General features: G+C 41.7%; 1 protein-coding gene across 14 annotated transcripts in view; it reads left to right on the top strand.

Annotated features, from left to right (window-relative positions):
- Window positions 1-13,756, top strand: part of GRIP1 (glutamate receptor interacting protein 1) — a 661,959-nt gene that overhangs the window by 615,774 nt on the left and 32,429 nt on the right. For all 14 annotated transcript variants that reach the window (XM_073900694.1, XM_073900697.1, XM_073900696.1 and 11 more), the window contains 3 exons: window positions 6,169-6,313; window positions 8,406-8,545; window positions 8,700-8,894. In XM_073900694.1, coding sequence (XP_073756795.1) covers window positions 6,169-6,313; window positions 8,406-8,545; window positions 8,700-8,894 — 480 coding nt within the window. The remainder of the gene's footprint in view (window positions 1-6,168; window positions 6,314-8,405; window positions 8,546-8,699; window positions 8,895-13,756) is intronic.

Below are 13,756 nucleotides of genomic sequence, written 5' to 3' on the forward strand. Positions count from 1 at the left end.
GTTTTAGAGACTCTAAATTCAGCATTTTACCTTCATTGGCTCTAATTTGTGTAGGGAAACATTTCCAGGCTGCCGTTTGTGTCACTCAAAGCAAATTATCGTTACACATTTCCAAATAGAGTCTTATGCACATATAGCCTTAGTACCAGTTCAGTTTGCCCTTCAAAGATTTGAGTTTTCATATTTTTTTTCAGTTCATCATTGCTAAGCCAGCTAAATAATTTACCCCAGCTTCCCCCCACACCCCCCCCAATCTAGGTTGAAGTAGCAGAAAGGTCCCATTGCAAGCAAGCAAGAATGATCCTAGCTGGGCTAGGAGCAGTAGTAGGGATGGTTTTGGCAAAAAGCTGGCTACAAAAAAGAACCCACGATAGATTAAAAAAAAAAAAAAGGTTATCTTCCCTTTGTTTTTTCATGCTTGATCTCAAAGTAATGGTTTTCAATCTGTAGTCAGAATCACCCAGAAGGTTGTTAAAACACAGGTAACTGGGCCCCTCCCCCAGAGTTTGGGATTCCTACAGGTCTGAGGTGAAGCTGAGAATGTGTATTTCCAACAGCTACTTAGATAATGCCAAAGTTCCTGGCCCTAAGACTATAGTTTGAGAAGCACTGTCACAAAGCAGCCTAACTTGGAGACTAATAAATGATTGCTAACATAAAGAAATTCAAATTCTAAAAAAAAAAAAAAAAAGAAAAGAAATTCAAATTCTACTCTTAGACACTCTGCAACTCCTTGCAACTCTGTTGGTAGACTGTTGTGACACGGCCAGATAAAGTGACCACACAACAGTAGGAAGCTGTAAGGGTGTTCTTCTAAATAGTTCATTTTCTCAGGCCTGTCCTCCAAGAAATGTAGCCATACTGTGTAAAATGAATTCCATCACTTTTAGTTGAAGTGAACTTTGATTGACCTGCACATGTATGCATTCCAGAGGCTCTCTCCCAAATCCAAGCCTCCTATTTGGTCCACACAAGCAGCTGCCATTATGGATTCAAGCCAGATAGTGTTCATTTTGTTAAACAGGCAGCACTCAAGAAGCCCGAAAATAACATTGTAGATAAGTAATGCTGCAATTTTGCGTCTGTTCTGTGGTCTCATTAATTTTCTTAACTAGAGCTGAGCAGAGCAAACAAGCAGCCTGGCCCCTTTTCATGTCTTTCACTAATAGTTGTAAACCTTCTGTTGTGATATAAAAACTTCTTATAATATCATTAACATCTGTTTGGGCTCACTTCGAAACTTAGCGGTGATCCTACATTTTTCCTTCTCAGAAAGTTTTTGTTCTGGTTTAACACTCCAGTTGCACCTTTCTAAGCTGGAGCAGCCTCAAGGGGAGAGGGGCTTGGAGTGCTTCCTCCTCCAAAATGGTCTGAGCATACATGGCAGTTATCACCCGCCTATGCTTTAGGGCCTTCCCACTGCCAGTTGGGCTAATGCCTGAGAAGGCAGATGGAGTTGGAAGTGCAGCCTGAAGCTGACTCAAACAGTCTTGGCACTGTGGAGGGAGGGTGCTCTAGCTTTGCTGGTTCCCACGGTGGCAGCCCAGGTCTTGGTGTCACTCTTTGAGTGAGCCATTTTGGGTGTGCATCACCTTGCAGAAGGAAACTAGACCTCAGAGGAGCAAGGAGGCTGACTCACAAAGCTCTCTTAGAGACCTCTTCCCTTGGAACTGTGACTCAGGCTGACAACATCCATTCATCCTCTTGCTTATTTGTCCGGGCATTGACCAAAGTCTCTTTGGTGCCAGACATTGTTCTGGAGACATGAAGATAACAATGTCTGTTTTCAAGACATTCAAGACATTTCCTCCATGTTCTAATGGAGGAGACAAGTGGAGAAATCATTCAAACATAGAGGGAAAAGTATATACTAGAATAGGCATTCTTGATGGGGACAAAGATTGGTTCTCAGGGAGCAAGAATGCTAGACATTACGTGACAATGTGGCCCTTCGGAGCTCAACCCTACCTGACTGGATCTGTTCCTTCATATTTAATTTCTCTTGTTGGGGAGAATTTAAATTTCATTTCATTTTTCTCCTTGGCGAGGGGAACAAGAATTAAGAGAAGTTGAGAACACTGGAAGAATACACAGGAAAAAGGTATTTGTGCATAAGGAGTAATGCATGTAAGGTTAACCATGTTGGAAAAGTGCTTTTTTAATGAACTGCAGTGGTTCAGTGAGGAGAGAAGGTCGGAGATTGGACTACGGGGGAGAGGATGGTGTGGCCCTCTTGGAGACACAGAGGCTCCACTCAGCTCATGCAAAGAGGTGGTATTTTATTCTTAAAGAATTGGGAACTACTGAAAAACTTCAAGTAAGAGAGTAACATATACAGATTTATGCTTTAAAAACATTCTAGGAAGAAAAGAGAAAGAATTGTATATTGTCAGCACTGGTGAAAATAGATGTGGGGGAGGGGCAAAGGCTGGAGCCCACCCAGGAAAACAATTGAAGAAGAAACTGTTGCTATGAAAAACAGGGCAGAGCTGAGGTGGGGGCCTCCTCTGGAGCAAGTGGCAGTGGGAAGCTCTGGGAACTTTGCCTGGTGGGCAGATGGGCCAGAAGGGTCTGGATGAGACCGTGTATATGCAGCCACCATCATCATCTATGAAAGTAAGGAAGCCAAGCTAATTAAATAATCTGTTTACCCAAGGTATCCACTAGGGTTCTCTAAGGGAATTAATGTCTTTTCTTTCCTTGTTTTTAAAGTTTATTTATTTATTTGTTTAAGTAATCTCTACACCCACGGTAGGGCTTGAACTCAGGACCCCAAGATCAAGAGTCGCATGCTCCCCCAGCCGAACCAGCCAGGCGCCCCAATATTTTCTCTTTAAAAAAATTGCATTAGGAAAACTTCAAATATATTTTTAAAATAGAGAAAAATGATGTAATGAACCATCATACATCACCTAGCATCAACAATTTTTTTTTTAAGATTTTATTTATTTATTTGACAGAGAGAGACACAGCGAGAGAGGGAACACCAGCAGGGGGAGTGGGAGAGGGAGAAGCAGGCTTCCTGCCGAGCAGGGAGCCCGATGCGGGGCTCAATCCCAGGACCCTGGGATCATGACCTGAGTCGAAGGCAGACGCTTAACGACTGAGCGACCCAGGCGCCCCGGCATCAACAATTATTAACTTAGGATCAATCTTGCTTCAGCTCTGTTCCCAACCTAATTGTCTCCCCCGACCCACACACTGAATTATATTGAAGAAATTCTAGACATATCATTCCATCTTGTAAATGTTATTAATGTAGCCCTAAATGATACTCTTTTAAAGGATTTCCAAAATACGTAGCTCCATATCATCACAGTTCAAAATGTTATCAATAATTCTTAATATCATCCAATATCAGTCAATGTGCCATTTCCCTGATTTTCATACACATATATAGTTGGGTAGGCAGATGGATAGAGATGATGATAGGTAGATATGTAGATAGATAGATGATAGATTTTATAAAGCTGATTTTAATTTGGGTCCAAAAAGATCTACTCCATTGCTTTGGGTTGTAATGTCTCTTAAATTTTCCCTTTCTAGTTTTTGTTTCTGAGAATTTGTTTGTTGAAGAAATCAGAAATCAGCTTCTATTTCTGTCATAATTTAAATACAGCATCATTTCTTCCTGTTTCCGTAACAACGCTGTAATAGGAACGTGTCCATCCTCATTCAAGTACTGCCATTTTTAAATTTTTATTTATTTGCATCCCCATCACTACTTAAACTCACTGAGTGCCTTAAGAATTGCCTTCTTGTTATTGTGAGGCCTCAGCTGCCTGACTTAAAATGTCCCCACCTAAAGTGATCTTAAACCCATTCACTCCTTGTCTGGTGTTAATTTGTCCTCTTTGTGATGCAAGTTGCAAAATGGTCAAAAAATAACCCCGGGCATTCACTCTGGGTTGCCTAAAGAATGAGCACACGAGAACCAGTTTCTCCACCTTCTCCCAGTAGACCAGTGTTTATGACTGATGTTTCAACTGAAACTTCCCACAGGCTCCTGGGTTCTGGGCAGTTGGGTTCCAGGTACTGGACAGCTTTTATTTCCCACAACTCCCATAAAGAGCTGATGGCCAAACCCAGAATGCTTGGTGTCCATTGACAAGGTAGTGTTCCTGCTTGCCCTATAAGGGAGAACAGTGAAGGGCCAAGGTTTTCCACTGGCATAAACAGCCACCCTGAACGGCCAGCAGAGTGCCCAGTGGCAACTAATATTTATGCCAAGGTCTACTAATCAAATGACTCGCCTAGAATTTTATCCAGACTATAGTAGGTGGTACAGGTGCATGTAATCTGTCCAATAGTACCCTATCCATTTATATCAAAGCCAGCTCTGAAGGATGATGATATGGGGTAGAAAAATTTGGACTTTTGACCTCCATACTGCACTGTATCCTCATATCCCTGAGCCTCTCACAGCAGCTCCTTAGTAGATTATCATCACCTTGTTGGCCACCACTTAATTAGAAACCTGTAACATAATAAAATAAAATTAAATTAAATTAAATTAAATTAAAAAAAGAAAAAAGAAACCTGTAAGAAGTTTGTGAACCATCAAACAGAGGTATCGAAGCTCAATGTGGAGGGTTCTCAGCTGTCAATATAAATTTGAGTGTAGAGGCGCTGGGGTGGCATCCTCGGTTGGGTATCTGACTCTGGGTTTCAGCTAGCATCATGGTCTCAGGGTTGTGAGATGGGACCTGTGTTGGGGGTGGGGCGTGTTCCTTCCCCATTCTCATGCGCGCTCTCTCTCTCTCTCAAATAAATAAATAAAATCTTAAAAAATATATGTATATATATATTTGAGTGTAATACTGAATATTTTTATATCATAAGAGGTTGATTTAAGCATTATAGTGTATGGTAGACGGTCTTTAATTCTCTATATGTGGAACTTATTAGGAGTAGAGCATTGAGGAAGGAGAAGTGGCAGGTACATTCCAGAAGTCCCAATCTATGGCAGAAGTGAAGTAAATGCTGGTAGGAGAGGACACATCACTTCCTATATTACTCTATAGACCTTTCATTTTATGTCCATTGTAATTGTTCACCATACACACAGATAATTGAATTGTTAATTCAAGCTTTTCTTTTCCTCCTTATTTCAGGGTTTCATGTCATAAATGAACAGCTGCTCGTTGCAGAAATGTGACTGTGTTAACATTTAGCTATGATATAGTCTGACTGTAAAAGCTGACTGTTTTGTTAAAATAGCTACTAGACCATTTCATTGTATCCTTAGGTGCAGAAATGAAACAGCTCCCTAACCATTCACAGCTCCTGGGCTTAAGGAATAAAACAAGAAATGCTCAAGAAATGTCATAAGCAAATACAACACTCTGAAGTCTGAGACTGCATATTTGTAATCCTGACACAGTCGAAAAACCCAACCATGCCGAAGGTGTCCCGTGCGGGCCAGTGCTTTAGTCAGACCGCGTTAACAGACGATTCCCTTCATACCAATGTTAAATAGTGAAAATTAGTTCATGACAGTGTGGCAGCCTGGTATATTCTCCTGAAACATAATTGACATGACTCTTCCTCAAAAGAACAGAGGAGAGAGAACCATTCAAACCTTTTCTTCAATATCTGGAAATTCATCCATAGGATTGACATTTTAAGATACAATCAGTGGAATAATGTGCAAGGGATTGTAGATTTCCAAGCCAACTTCTCTCAGCCCCACCTAACCACATATATGTTAAAGTTTGCTCCAACCCTGAGTAAAATCTTCTCTGTATTGTAAGTTAGCTATTTTGTGAAGGCCTGGAAATAGGAATGGTCTGGCCCAGTCTCTGTCACTGCATGACTCTCTCCTCCCACAGCTATTTAGGGCACACTTAGGAAGTGCTGGGCAAGCCCTGTGCGAGGGCATGGACGCAGGCTAAAGGGCTTGTGGCGCCAGCTGGATGGATCACTCACTGATTTAAAACATAGGTCATTAGGCAGTGAGGCCCTCGCCTAACACTAAGGACGACCACATCCCTGTATTAGAATGTAATATCTTACCCAGAGAATCTGCTTCCCCAAATAATTATTTCCTGAGACACAATGCTTTAATGATGATGTCTTGAGTTTCTTATTTTATGTATGAATATATGTGTCTTATTACTTTGCTTTTTTCCAAAGAAACCAATTATGACTCCTTGGCATTTATTGCAGATGAGCAAGAAAGTTCTGGAGCAATTATTTACACTGTGGAGCTTAAGCGCTATGGGGGGCCCCTTGGCATCACAATTTCAGGAACTGAAGAGCCGTTTGATCCTATAATCATTTCAAGCCTCACTAAAGGAGGATTAGCCGAAAGGTAAAATTTCAAGAAACTGCTACGATTACCTGTGTCTGAGATGGGTTTCCTTCCTCACAGCTGCGTAGAAATATCCTCCCCTCTCCTGCTTGGTTACCTGTTAACTTTTTCACATCTACACAAAGGATCGATCCTAGAGCTTGAGAATTCTCAGGCAGAGGTCGGACTTGACTCTGAGAGGCATCTTACAAGCAGTAAAAGATGTCATGGGCTTAGTGTTGATGTTACTCTCTGGAAATGTATACACTTGACCACAGTGGACTGGAGGTGGATTTATATCGTGCCCATTTTGAGAGGAGGAGACTGAAGTTCAGGGAGGTTAAAAGGCTTGTCCAGTCCAATTCAGCAAACATTTACTGAGCCTGTATTTCCTGACAGGTACTGGGCTTGGCCACTGTGTTTTCCAAAGAGGATGATACAGGTTTTGTCTACAAAGATTTGGGGAAATAAAGTGCAGTGACCCATCTTCATAATGTCTTATAATTTAGAATGTCCATTTGTTCTTTTGGTGAAGACGCACCCCCACCCCTTGCCCCCGTTAAACTGCATTTCTCTCTGAGACATGTTGTGGTGCATATTCCAAACCTCTCCTCCAGTAATCTAGCTCAGGAATGCACGCACCTCATTCATGCTGACACAGATAGTGGTTTGCAAAATAGAGATGTAGCACTGCAGAATCTTGGAGCTGCAAGGTACCTTGGAAGTCAGTTCATCCAAGATCTTCATCTGGCAGATGAGGGCACTGAGGCAGTCCAGAAAGGGTTACCCTGTTGGGATGTCATATTGTGATATTAACAGAGACACCTATGATGTGGTATTCTTTAGATACTCTCCTTTCCTAGCTTCCTCTGTTAGAGAGACAGTCCTAGGTATCTCTGTTAGGGAGACAGCAAGAAAAGTTTAATGTAATTGGTCAAGTGTTCTATGGCTTACAACATAGATATTTCCTAAACTGGAGATCCTTTATGAAAGAATGAAGTGATCTTTCGTTTCTAAAGAAAAAACATTCTTTGAGAGTAGATACACGGGTGGACTCGTTAAGCAGTCTCTCATAACCTGTGTGACCCCATGTCACCTCTGTTACCCCAGTTGCTGCTGCCTGCTACCCCAGAAGCAAGCTGTGGTCAGCGCACTCAGCCGCAGGCAGCCTGTGAGCTGGGCTCATCCCCTCACTCACTGTCCTTAAACTGAGCCAGTACAACAGAAGGCTGGTGCTTGGGACTCCCAATCTACAGCCTGTAACCCAGTGGGAGAGATCTGAGTTTTTAGATCATCCCTGAGTTTGAATGCTTATGAATCTACTACTGCCCCACCAAGTGCTTCCAAAGATGGATATGGTGAACATCAAAATTATAAATTCCAATCTGCCAGCTCAGAATTGGGTGAGGATGGAAAGAGAAGAGACAAGGTCAAAGGTTCATTAGTTCGTTGATCAATAAATTTCAAGCAGCGGGCTGAGCCCTTTACATAGTCTTCCTATTTAATGCTCAGGGTTCCCCTGAGAAATGATTATCCCCATTGTAGAGAGGTTAAAACAAGATATCCAGGTCACACAACCGAGAGTAGCAGAGTTGGATTAAAATGTAGCATGAATTGATTCTTGAATTCAGCCTTTTCAATCCTTAGAATTACCAACAGAGGGGCCCTGACACACCAGGGTCTGATGGAGGTCCCCATCTCTCTGAGCCTCACTTCTGGTGAGCTGGGGTGATGGTTGTGTTCAACCTTTTAGGTCTGTAAAAAGAAGGAATGCCCCATACTGAATATCACTGCTCTTATTGTCCAACATTGTTTATTTCCTTGGGATTTTTAAGAGGGTTACCAAATGACTCAACTTTCTTAGAATTTAAAAAGCATGCAGGTCCATTTTACATCCTAATTAAAACAGTTTTTCTAATTTTATTTGAAACTAAAAAGTTATTCACAACAGATGCAGTTATCTTGTAACATTGCCCAGGAGAGAGCAAGAAGTGGCTTCTAGAGACCCTTGCCAAGCCTTTATTACTATGAATATATAAAGCATGGCAGGGAATTTATATTCAGTGGCACACAGGGGTTTTTCTACCTTTCCTATTACTATTTGGTGTTTCAGAACTGGCGCGATCCACATAGGAGACCGAATCCTGGCTATCAATAGCAGCAGCTTGAAAGGAAAGCCTCTGAGTGAAGCCATCCATTTGTTACAGATGGCAGGAGAGACTGTCACCTTGAAAATTAAGAAACAGACAGATGGTGAGTGGGTCGAGAGCCACAATTATGGATTTTAAGTGCATTTCTGTCCCTCTCTGTGTCTTTCTAGGGAAATGACTCTCTCCAGAGGGAGTACTGGAATATCTTCTTATTGAAATTTACTCTCAGACTTAAACTCCTTCCTCTGTCTTTAAAGCCCAGTCAGCATCAAGTCCCAAGAAATTCCCCATTGCTAGCCACCTGAGTGACCTGGGGGATGTGGAGGAGGACCCCTCCCCAGCACAGAAGCCGGGCAAGCTCACCGACACATACCCGTCCACTGTGCCCAGCGTGGACAGTGCGGTGGACTCATGGGACAGCTCTGGAATAGACACCAGCTATGGGAACCAAGGTATGTCCAAACCAAGAGGGCTTACTGTTGAAGCCTGTGTTCCTCAAAGATCTATCTTCTGCTCTTTGGGGAAAAAAAAAAATCTTTATTTATTTTACCCGTGTCTGCTTCAGGGCAACCAGATGGAACACACTGAATATGGTGGCCTTGCATTTTCTCTTCCTTAATACTGATAAGTCATGAACATTCATCAAATGCTAGCAAGGCCCCATTAGGTCCACTGATGTCTGAGTGTTCAATTCAGAGCTTGTCCTTCATGCTTAGATTAATATGAGGCAAGCCATACGATAAAGTGGTTCACTGAAGACAGGCCCCATTCTTACTTTTTTAAGCAGGCTTTCCACAAAGATGGATTGGGGAGTGCTGAAGGTGTGCTTTAAGAGATGAGCCGATGATTTGTGACCCCACTTATTCCTGCCTCCTCCTGACTTTTAACAGAGACTTACACAGGTTTCCTGAATACCCACTGTGAGAGAGTTGTGACCACAATATATAAAATTATATAGTAGATTTTTCTTCACAGGCATCAGCTTCATGTGAAGAAGTATAACCTGCATTAGAAGTTAAACCTCACTCATAGAACGTAAACACACAAAAAGTGTTACACTGAATACAGACTCATAAACTAAAAGCTTCTTTTAAACATCTCTTTCCTTCCAATGATACGTAGCATGAAAAAAGAAGTGTGTCAAAAATTCTTTGTATTTCTCCTATATGGGATTGAGATATGATTGCCCCCATCTGGATCTCTGGTGAAAATATCCCTCAAGGAAAGGATGTTCCAGATTGCCCCTGCAGTGCCTAGAGAATATGTGAGTTCCAGGTCGAGCCGCAGCCACTTGCCTACTTGAAGGTGGACAGACTGGGCAGGAGTGTTTTGTTGGTTTTTTTTTAAAGATTTTATTTATTTATTTGACAGAGACACAGCGAGAGAGGGAACACAAGTAGGGGGAGAGGGAGAAGCAGGCTTCCCGCTGAGCAGGGAGCCCGATGTGGGGCTCGATCCCTGGACCCCGGGATCATGACCTGAGCCAAAGGCAGACGCTTAACAACTGAGCCATCCAGGTGCCCCAGGGCAGGAGTGTTGACTGGGGCTTCCTGACCATCTTCACATGTGCTGAAAGCTGTAGGTGGGCCACTAGCTGCACGGAGGAATTTATTTGGAAGCAAGATATAACAGATACACCTTAAAGATGACAGCGTAAAGCCTTACAAATGCTCATAATCCCTTAGACCTTGCAATTCCATTTCTAGGACTTTATCCTAAGGAAATAATTATATCAGAGACAGACAAAGATGTTGTTTTAGGTATTGTTTACAATGTCTAAATATTAGTGAAAAGTATCAAGTGATAGGGAATTAAATAAATTTAGGGAATCTATACACACACACACACGCACGCACGCACGCACACGTGGAGTTTACCTTCTCTTTTTTTGCCTGGTATAAATTCCAGCCTCCACATGGTTCTGCTCGTTTTCTTCTCTCAGCTCGCCTTTGCCTAGGTCACTCTGTCAAGTCCCATGAAGAGCGGGGGCAAGGAAAAGGAATATTTCAAAATCGTCAAGTGGTTACTTGTTAGAGATGATACTGTTCAGTGGAGAAAATATTTTGAAGACCCAAAATAGAATTGGTGATTTTATTTACCTGGCAATTAATTTTCTAAGTCATAATACCTTGCGACAAATTAGCTATGCCACCAGATAACTTATGTATTAATTTCTCATTGATCAAATTCTTGATTTCTCATTGCCCGTGAGTTGATGAGCCACCAGAGGTCTCTGATAAAGGACAGAAGTCAGATTCTACCAGAGTAGAATCTCCAGGTTTGTTTATTAATGTGCTTGCTTATTTATTGTTTCTTAATGTGGAGACTCTCTTGTTACACAGATTTTTTTGTAAGGATGTTACTGATTTTAATGAGTTCTGCCCATAAGGTAACCTGTAAGAACTTAGCTACTCTCAGGGCTGCCTGTCTGGCTCAGTCAGGGGAGCAAGCTACACTTGATCTTGGGGTCATGAGTTCGAGCCCCATGTTGAGTGTAGAGAATACTTAAAATGAATAAATACATTTAAAAACTAAAAAAATAATCTGAAAAAAAGAACTTAGCTACTCTGTCCTTTTACACCATAGGATGAGGACCCTGATTAGCATACTAAACATAGAGCCTTTCCCACATGAAAAAAAATGAAGAACCATTTATTATTCGTGAAGCTTTTGAAAATTTGAATTCCTAGACAGAGACTAGTAGTGATAATAATATTAAATTGGGCATCAATAAGTTAGAAATCTTCATGAGGTTAAAGAGAGAGAAGATAGCAATTGTGAGTGAATCATCCTCCAAGACGAGAACGCAGTAACAATACCTCATATTTGTAAAAAACAGTGCTTCCCAAGCACTCACCTCAGGTCTCATAAGGAACATGGACGAGGAAAGGCTGGTTGATCACAGGATCTCAGTGTTAGCAGAGCATTTCAAAGTCAGCTTGTGTGCGGACCCGAGTGCCCGTGGTGACCAGGTGCCCCCTGAGGGCTGAGGCAGATCTCCCCAACCCGCGCCCGGAGCCCAAAGTTCTCACTTGTATTGAGTGGAGATCTGTCTGCCTGTAGCTCCTGCCTGTTAGTCTACATTCTACCCTCAAAGTCATTTAGAACTAGACAAAAGCCTCTTCCTCTTGACAGCCCTTCAGATAACTCAAAGACAGCTCTCATGCCTCTCTGAAGTCTTTCCTTCTCCAAGCAAAATTGCCCCAGGTCCTTAAAGGTTCCTTACATAAAACTTACTTTTGAGTATCTTTATCATCCTGAGGGCCTCTCTTCTGAGTATGTTCAAGTTTAACTCTCTGCTTATTAAAGTGTAGCATCAGAAAGGAAGGTTATACAACAGTCTGACAGCCCAGAGCAACTCAAGCCTGTCACCTTTATCGCTGAAAATTTTAGAACCTATGAAAGCAGCCTATCAACTTCGACATAGAATTGTGGTGGTTGAATCCTGTGTGTCACTCATTTTGTGCTTATTGCTTACCAAGATCTCAAAGTCTAGCTTTTTTTTTTTCTTTTACTTGTGTCATTAGGTTAAACCAAGTCTTTCCAGATTGTGTGAGTGAAGTTGACTCTTTAAAAGCAAGGCACAGAACCACACTTTTTCCCCTGTTAAATACTATGTTGTGAGATGTAGGTGATCTCTTCAACCTGTGCCTCCAGCCTCTCAGCAGACTCTCTACCATACACCAGGAAGACCTTGCACATTCTTATTGGACCCTACAGTCCACGATAGCTGTCCCATTCCCAGTAAGATATCACACCTCCGTGATGCGCATCTTCCTCCTTGGGCCCAGTGTCTCTGCAGCCACATTCCTTATTCTCTGCTGCTTCTCCAAAATATCAAATTTGCCCCATTCTTTCATTCAACAAATATGTAATGGCTGGCACAATATTAGGCCAAGATGCAATGGATATACAATGATCGGCAAAAGAGTTGTGGTCTCTATTCTCATGGGAGAGGTAACCCAGCTGAAGGACCACACAATTAACAAGTCCTACAGTACAAAGTATTAATCAGGCTCCCTGCTCGGCGGGAAGCCTGCTTCTCCCTCTCCCACTCCCCCTGTGTTCCGTCTCTCACTGTGTCTCTCTCTGTCAAGTAAATAAATAAAAAAAAAAATCTTAAAAAAAAAAAAAGTCTCACAGTGGGATGACTCTCAATTCTACTGTGCAGCTCTAGGATGAAAAACTTTTCTAGTCTGCCTCTGGGTCAGCTTCTTCCACTTCTCATTCTCCTGACCCTTATATTCATGCCCTTCTGCCTTATCAAAATCTTATGCTTTGGCCCCCTTCTGTCTTATTTATTCCTCTTTCTATTATTCTTTTAAGATTTTATTTATTTACTCATGGGGGACAGAGAGAGTGAGAGAAGCAGAGGCAGAGGGAGAAGTAGGCTCCCTGTGGAGCAGGGAGCCCAAGGCAGGACTCAATCCCAGGACCCCAAGATCACAACCTGAGCTGAAGGCAGACGCTTAACTGACTGAGCCACCCAGGCGCCCCTTAATTCCTCTTTCTAACTCAGAAAACCCTTTCCCTGGATTTAGCAAAGGTCAATCAATACAAGGGGAGAACGATAACTTGCTGGTACTTAGAGTCTGACATTCTCATGGATGGTGTAGCTCTTTTGGTCTGTAATTCCTGACTCTCAACTCAGGTAGCTATGTTTTCTGTCTTATCCCACATTAATCTTTAGATCTTTCTCTCTTTTGAGTTCACTTTTTTCAGCTTTATTGAGGTATAATTGACAAATAAAATTGTGTATATTTAACAGGACAATGTGATGATTTTGATATGCGCACATATTGTGAAATGATTACCACTATCAAGTTGATGAGCACACCCATCAACTTACATAGTTACCATTTGTGTGTGTGTGGTGAGAATGCTTAAGATCTACTTTATTAGCACTTCTCAAGTATACAGTACAGTATTATTTTTTAACTATAGTCACCATGCTCTACTTTAGATTCCCAGAACTCATTCATCTTATAAATGAAACTTTATGCCGTTAGACCAACATCTCTCCATTTCTCCCATTCTCCAACCCCTGGCAAACATTCTATTTTCTGTTTCTAAGAGTTGAGTTTGACTTTTTTTTTTTAATTTAGGTTTTACATACAAATGAGCTAATATAGTATTTGTTTTTTCTGCCTCTCACTTATTTCACTTAGCATAATATTGTCCAGGTTCATCCATGTCATTGCAAATAGGATTTCCTTCATGTTTATGGCTGAATAATTTTCTGTTGTGTATCTATACTACATTTCTTTATTCATTCATATGTCAATGGACACTTAGGTTGTTTCCATATCTTGAC

Source organism: Callorhinus ursinus, unplaced genomic scaffold (assembly GCF_003265705.2).
Source record: "Callorhinus ursinus isolate GAN/ISIS: 27379988/994484 unplaced genomic scaffold, GSC_fseal_2.0 scaffold14, whole genome shotgun sequence".
Classification (NCBI taxonomy): domain Eukaryota; kingdom Metazoa; phylum Chordata; class Mammalia; order Carnivora; family Otariidae; genus Callorhinus; species Callorhinus ursinus.